A 7,783-nucleotide genomic window follows, 5' to 3' on the forward strand; every position below is an offset into this window, starting at 1 on the left:
TCTACCACTGAGCCACACCCCAGCCCCTCACTGGGGGATTCTAGGCAGGTGCTCTACCACTGAGCCACACCCCAGCCCCTCACTGGAGGATTCTAGGCAGGGGCTCTACCACTGAGACACACCCCTACCTGTTATTGTTAGACTGTAGGCATGTGTTTTGCTGCTGAGCCACACACCCCCCAACATTTTTTTTTTTTTAATTTTCAGACAGGCTCCTGCTAAGTTGCTTAGGCTGGTCTTGAACTTACTCTAGAACAGGCAGGCCATGAACTTGTGATCCTCACGCCTCAGCCTCCTGCGTATTTGAATGACAGGCCTATACCATCAGGCCCAGCATGGAGCACTTCTCTTCAGGTTATTCTTTTGACAGTTTCACACACGCATCTAACGCACTGCTGCAGTCTGCACCCCTCACCCCCCATCCTCCTCCTCACACGGAACCTTTTCTTTTTACAGACCCCTTACCCCTCACCGACTCCATGCCGCTTTCCTACTTCCTTAGGACCCGTCTCACATCTCCCCCCTTCACCGTGGCAGTTCTCCACCCATGGTCTGTGACCTCTTTGGGGGTGCATATCAGACGATAATTCATAGCAGCAGCAAATCAGTTATGAAGTAGCAATGAAATGATCTTATGCTTGGGACAACATGAGACACAAGGAACCATATTAAAGGGTTGCAGCATTAGGAAGGGTTGAGAACCATGGCTTTACAATTCTGCTCAACAACAGCCTGCCATATTCTGTCTTCTAGGTTAAAACTGCCAAGAACACCTTTTTTGTTTTTTTTTGTTTTGTTTTGAAACAGGGTTCCTTTGTGTAGCCTTGGCGGTACTAATGCTAGCCTTGTACATCAGGCTGGCTGTGAATCACAGAGATTTGCCTCTGCCTCCTGAGTGCTGGGATTAAAAGTGTGCACCACCACTGGGTGGCCAAGAACACTACTTTTTAAATGGTTTATGGTATTTTTAAATTGTTTACATGTGTGGGTATGCACACGTGAGTGTGGGTGCCTAGAGAGGCCAGAAGAGGGCATCAGATCCCCTGGATCTGGAATTACAGGTGGTTGTGAGCCACCTTGTGTGGGTGCTGGGAGTTGAACTAGGGTCCTCTGGAAGAGCAGAATGTGTTTTTTTTTTGTTTGTTTGTTTTGTTTTGTTTTTCAAGACAGGGTTTCTCTGTGGCTTTGGAGCCTGTCCTGGAACTAGCTCTTGTAGACCAGGCTGGTCTCAAACTCAGAGATCCGCCTGCCTCTGCCTCCCGAGTGCTGGGATTAAAGGCGTGCGCCACCATCGCCCGGCCAGAATGTGTTTTTAATGACAGAGCCTTCTCTTGGCCCTCCATCCCAGAATACTCTCCTGTCATCACTATTAACATTGGTTCTAAGATGTCCTCCATAGGTTTAAACACTTGGCCCTTGAACAGAGTTCAGGGCATGGCATTTGGGGTATGGAGTCTCCCTGAAAGAAGTGAAGTCACTGTGGGCAGGCCTTGAAGTTTTCATGGCTGGGCTCCTCCTTCCTGTTTGTCAGCCACTTCTTGGCCTGCCATGATGTGAGAAGCATAGCCATGTTCCCTTGGCTATGAATGCCACTGTGCCTTCCCTGCCGTGACAGACTGTACTGTCATATTGTGAGCCGATGGACACAGTTCCTCCTTCAAGCTCTTTCTGTCACAGCTCTGAGAAGTTACTAGACAGCTGTCCTTCCCATACCATATTGTATATAGTAAAAGTTACTCTTTTATGTGCACATGAGGGTACATGTGTGTGCCCAAGCACACGTGTGTATGTTTCACATGGAGACCAAAGGTTGATATCAGGTTATCACCCTCCGTTTTTCTCTATTCCCCCTTTTTCTTTTCTACCCCTCCTTTTCTGAGATAGTCTCTTCTAACCCTGAAGTTTATCGTCCCCGTGTTTCAAAGTTTTCTTTTTAATTATGTATATGTGCGTGGGGGGCACACACACGCCATGTGTAAACATGATGGCAGGTTATAGAAGAGGGCATTAGATTTGCTGGAGCAGGAGTTACAAGTGGTTGTGAACTGCTTAATGTGGGTGCTGGGAACTCAACTTGGGTCCTCTGCAAGAGGACCATGTATGTTCTTGGCCACTTGACTTCAAGACAGGATTTCCCTTTGTAGACCAGGCTGGCCTCGAACTCAGAGATCCACCTGCCTCTGCCTTGTGAATGCTGGGCTTAAAGGTGTGCGCCACTACTGCCCAGCCATTTTTTTTAAATATAAGCACTGGGGATCCGAACTCACGCTGCTCATGCTTGCATACAGGTACTTTACCAAGTGAGCCATCTCCTCAGCTGTAAAAGCTGCACTTGACTTAGCCAAACAGCCTGCAAAGAGAAGAAACTGAGCTGCCGAGAGTTAAGATGAACTAAGCCAGGGGTGGAAGCTCACTCTCAGGACTTCAAGGCCGGAGAAGGGCAGTTAGCCTAATGAGTTCTAGGATATGAAGGTGGGAGGGGGGATGGAGAGGAGGGGAGGAGAGAGACAGAATAGGAACAAGAATGAATGAATGAGCACGGCTGGATAGAAAGTGTGGGGACTTGACTCAGGTTGTTCCCACCCCTGCCCTGAACATGCTGTTCTGCAAGTGCTTAGAGACTATGTGATAGATTTCAGAGCCAAGCACAGAGCTAGGGATTTGATAGTGTCTCCGAGGAGCAACCTGGGGGCTGAGTAACAGGAGACACCCCTTGTAGAAGTGGAGCCCCGCTACCCTGCTCCAGCTTCCCCTGAGGAAAGATACATCCAAGTACCGCTAGGTTAAGGAGCCAGAAAAATACTGAAGTTGGATGTAGTAGCCCAGGTGTGTCTTCCCAGTTACTTAGGAGGTCAAGGCAGAAAATTCCTGAGTCCAGGCTTGTCTTGACTACAGAGTGATTCAAAGTCAGTCTGGGCAATTTAATAAGGGCCCTGTATCAAAATATGGGGCTGGAGAGATGGCTCAGTGGTTAAGAGTACTGCCTGCTCTTCCAAAGGTCCTGAGTTCAATTCCCAGCAATCTCATGGTGGCTCACAACCATCCGTAATGAGATCTGGTGCCCTCTTCTGGCCTGCAGGCATACATGCAGACAGAATGCTGTATACATAATAAATAAATAAATCTTAACAAACAAACAAACAAATAAAATAAAAACTGAAAAAAGGCCGGAGGGGGTAGCTCAGTGGTAGAGCACCTGCCTAGAATCCCCCAGTGAGGGGATGAGGATATTGATCAATGGTAGATCACCTGTCTAGGATCCCTTAGTGAGGGATTAGGGATGTGGCTCAGTGGTAGCGAGTGCTTGTCTTGTATGCAGGAGGCCAAGTCCACTCCTTGTTGCAAATAAGAAAGCGGGTAGAAGGGAACATGGAGGTCAGTGGTCTGATCCTGTGCTCTTGACACTTTCTGAACAGCAACTGAAAACAGAAGGGCTGGTGGCACTGCTAACTACGAGCCTCCTTTGTAACCTGTGTTGGCAAAAACAAAGCTTAATCCACAGAGATGCAGACTCAAATCTTGGGCTCTATCACTGATCTCATGACCTTGAGCAAGTTAATCCCCAAGTTCCAAGTTCCTTCTTTGTAAAAGCTCTGTCACCGGGTTGTCATTCCCTGCGTCACACTAGGATATATGTTATTTACATGTCTATATTTCTATATAGAGAGAGACTAGATTCCCCCCTCCTGCCTAATTCCTATTGCATATCATTTAAAGCCCCTTTATTCAAGTAGGCTTCCAGGCCGCCCTTGCCAGTCTTCCGGTTCCCCCTTTCTTTATTCAAAATCATACACATACATTTATACATACATGTGTGTGGGTATGCGCACATGAGTGCAGGTACCTGCAGAGGCCAGAAGAGGGCACTGGATCCCTTAGAGCTAGAGTTACTGGAGGCTGTGAGCCACCTGGCATGGGTGCTAGGAAGTGAACTGAGATCCTCTGCAAGAGCAGCAATCAGTCCTAACTGCTGAGCCATCTCCCCAGGCCTGGGCCTCCTTTCTTCTACCCTGCTGGACCATGTTTCCTTAACTCCAACCTTTCCTTCCCTGGACTGGGCTCTCAGCTAGGCAGAGGGAGAGGGAGGGACAGTCGGTCTCTACATCCCTTGGGTTCAGGGCACCCTGGCACCGAGTGAGTATTTCCAGTGTTATTCCCTTTCCCATGTTCTACCTGCTCCACTCCGAGGAGACATCAGGGGGGAGGGGGGGAGAGAGAGAGAGAGAGAGAGAGAGAGAGAGAGAGAGAGAGAGAGGAGAAAGCGAGAGGAAGTGACTAAGTCTGCTAGGAGGTGGAGGCAGGGGAGTGCTTGGGGAGGTTCAGGGTGATGTCATCATCTTGAGGACTGAAGTGGAATTGACAGAGGTGGAGGGGACATTCCAGGAAGAGATGAACGACATACAGGAGGGAAGAGGGGCGCGAAAGCAGGCCACCCGTGGGTGTTACTAGTTTATCTCCTCGTGGGGGTGGGGAGGGATAGGTAAAGACAAGCATTCTGGATCCAGGTTCCTCAAAAGGCCTTGGATGTCACAGCGAGGGCCTGGCCCAGGAGAAACAGTGATTGTTTCTTTTAAACAGGCAGTGAGATGTTCCGGGGATGCTCCGTTGCGGGGAGGTAGATGCTAACAGGCATCTGGACCAACATGGTGGGGGAGAAGAATCAAGATCTACTACCTGCATGGTTCATGCTGTGAATAAATGAACAGCTGTTTTTGCATGAACTGAATGACCCACCCCCCAGCAAGCAGTTCTTTGAAAAAGAAGTGGGCGGGGCCGTGCTACGTCCATTTCATGGAGGGACAAAGAGAGAGAAAAGAGAGAGAGACAGAAAGGACGGCGACCTGGCCTGGGCCACTGGGGCTAATTCCAACACGAAGCCACGCCTGGGCTCAGAGTGCATAAGGGCGGCGGGTTGTCAGTCCTCAGACCCGGCTACACTCAGCGGTTTCTAGAGTCAGTGCCTGGAGACAAGGAGATGACCTTCGACCTCTCAGTCATCTTGCAAATGGTCACTTGGGCCTATCCTGGAAGGGAGGAGGGGTACCCACCTTTCAAGGGGACAAGGTTTCCCTGTGGTGAAGTAAGCCAGTGTGAGCTTGTCTCTGGGTCTTGATTTGAGACCTTCAACTTGGACCCTGGGAGGGGCCCGCAGATGAGGGATGCCCAGAAAGGCCAGTCCCTGCACCAAGTCACAGGGAACAGCCAGAGGCAGCCTTCCACCTGTCTTTCTAAGGAGTGTCTGCCTTGAAGCCCTCTTTTTTCCAGCCCGAGAAGGAAAGGAGGAACCAGAGGGCTGTCAGAGGCTCCTGGGGCCAGAAGTTGGGACTCCATTCCCTCCAGCCTCTGGGTCCTAGGGATTGCCTAGGTAGGGATTAGAAGGCCCTGACAGAGAGAGGGGCTTTTTGCACTTGGGGGTGTGGGAGAGAGAGTGTTCAGAATCTGCGCTGTTAGCTTTGTTTTCAAATGACCTGTTTAATGATTTACCTGGGGCCATCTAAGGAGCAAGGGGTTCTACCCTCAGACAAGGGAGGTGAAACCTTGGGTCCCCACAGAGAGAACAGCCCTGGGAGAAGAAAGTAAACAGATGTAAAGCTACCTAGCTGGCTTCATCTTCCAAACAATAGCCCTGACCAAGCTCCAAAACGTTGAAGTCAAGTCCCTGAGCAAGAACTTTTAACAGGCTCTTTCCCCTGAGTTCAACCCCATAGGAGACAAGACAGCTTAGAAGAAAGGAAGTGTGTGTGTGTGTGTGTGTGTGTGTGTGTGTGTGTGTGCGCGTGCTGTCAATTTAACTTAATCTTCACTTGTAAAGTACCCATTCCTGTCCAAGACAGGGAGGTTGAAACACTTTCGCCTTGACGGCTCCCCCTCCCAGACCCACCATAATGGTAAGCGAATGAGGTTTAAGTTAACGTTGCTTGCTCTAATTCCCACTCCACATGGGGAAAAGGGCAATAAAAAAAAAAAAGGTAACCTGACTCTAATCCAACAGGAGTTTATGAAGTCAAACGCACACCTAGCAATATGAAAAATCCAAGTTTAAATTTTTTTTTCTTTTTCTTCTTACCTCCCAAGACCTTCCACTATCCCCCCCCCAACCCCCCCCCCCAACATCCAAGACCAGCCTCCAGGAAGATCCATAAACACGCCTGCTCCTCCCCTTCCATGGTTCAAAATCCCCCCTCCCTCCCACTTCGCTGGACCCCCAAAGAGAAAAGAAACCAGCGACCCTGGCCCTGCAGCCCCTCCCCCGCTGCTTGCACCTCCTCTCTCCCCTCGCAGGCACCTGGAGATAAACATCTACTAATGATTTTATGATTTTTTCTGTTCTGAGGTAGACGATCTTAGCGCCATCCCTCCCCGCTTGCCAGTGGCTACAGGGGGGCCGGCCCAACCAGGAGGAGGGGAGTGGTGGTGGTGGTGGATGGATGGGGGGATGGGGCATGTTTAGTTTGTTAATTTCCACCTCCGGATCCCCACACCTGTTTTTCATTCATTCATTCGTTCGTTCATTCATTCATTCATTCATTCATTCACGGATGCATCAGAGGCCATATGAGGAGGTTACTCAGGATCTCGGGGAAGGGACAGAGATGGGGGGGTAGGGTTGGGTGCTGGTGGCAGCAGTTGGGAGGCGCAGTGGGGTGGGGGGGACCTGGGTGGAAGGGACCCCCAACTAGAGAGCACAGGGGTGGCTTTGTCCGATGCAGGAGGATGGCAGAGATCCCGGGGGGTGGGGGAGCGATGAAGTTGTTTTGCACTGCGTCCCCCCGGGGTGCGCCTCTTTGTCTGTCCCGGGGCGGGTACCATGCGCCCCCCCCCCCATCCTCTCGCCCCATACTCTCTTTCTCTCACCTGGTCTTGGAAGACAGGAAGGCAAGTTTGATGAGGCCGTAGGTGAAGAGCGGGATACTCTCCTTGGCGACGCTGGCAACTTGCAGCCGATGTTCCAGAATGTGCAGTTCCATCGTCTGTCCAGGGCTCCTCCACAGCGGATCATCCGCGGTGGCCTGAGTTGCGGGGAGGGGGGGGGACGGGGACGAGCAGCGGCCCCCGCCCCCTGCGCGCCCCAAGCCTTGGGGCAACCGGCCCAGGGAAGGGGGCCCGGTGCTCGATGCTGGACTGATTTGTACTCGATCCAGAAAAAAGGAAGCTTGGCAAGTTGCAAAAAAAGGAGGCCTGGGGAGGACCTGCGGGGTACAGCGAGCTACGGGGTGGACAAGCAAACAGCGCCCGGCGGAGCGCGGCGCCCGGCGCAGCAGCAGCTGGTGTTCGCTGTAACAAACAACTTGCCACTCAAACGCCGGGCCCGTGCTGCGCAGGCGCCAGCCGCGGGGCCACGCGATGCCTATCGGGATTTGTAGTCCATACTCGCGATTTTACGCGGCCCTTCCCCCTGGACTACTCCAGCTTGCTGATGTCAAGCCAGGGGGGCTGGGCTGCTGCGCCACGGTGCACCCGGAATGCAAGATTCGGGGTTCCGCAGGGACACAGAAGAACCCTTATGGGACGCATTTGGAGCCGTCCTAAGCTTAGGTGCATGCTCTGTCGTCACTCAAACTCAGGATTAGGCGCTTTCTCTGGGGCGTCAAGCGAGCAACCCCTTTCCTCCACAAACAACTCCAGCGTTGGAGAAGGCCTGAGCCTGCTAGGGGAGAGATTTAGAGGAATCGGTGATTGTCGTGCAGCGAAGCCAAAGCAAAAGACAAGGCTTGAGTTAGAGAAGGGTGCTGGGTCCTTGTGGAAGGGTGCTGAGGGCTGAATGAGAGCGGGGGGGGGGGGG

The 7,783-nt window shown here is 51.7% G+C and overlaps 1 protein-coding gene across 1 annotated transcript in view; it reads right to left on the reverse strand.

The window, feature by feature from the left end:
- Castor2 (cytosolic arginine sensor for mTORC1 subunit 2) overlaps nt 1–7,280 on the reverse strand; it is a 45,630-nt gene extending 38,350 nt beyond the window's left edge. The window contains exon 1 of the mRNA XM_005344667.3: nt 6,856–7,280. Within this exon, the coding sequence (XP_005344724.1) occupies nt 6,856–6,968 (113 nt within the window). The 5' untranslated portion in view covers nt 6,969–7,280. The remainder of the gene's footprint in view (nt 1–6,855) is intronic.
- Between the last annotated feature and the right edge of the window lie 503 nt (nt 7,281–7,783).

This window comes from Microtus ochrogaster, chromosome 2 (assembly GCF_000317375.1).
Source record: "Microtus ochrogaster isolate Prairie Vole_2 chromosome 2, MicOch1.0, whole genome shotgun sequence".
Lineage (NCBI taxonomy): Eukaryota > Metazoa > Chordata > Mammalia > Rodentia > Cricetidae > Microtus > Microtus ochrogaster.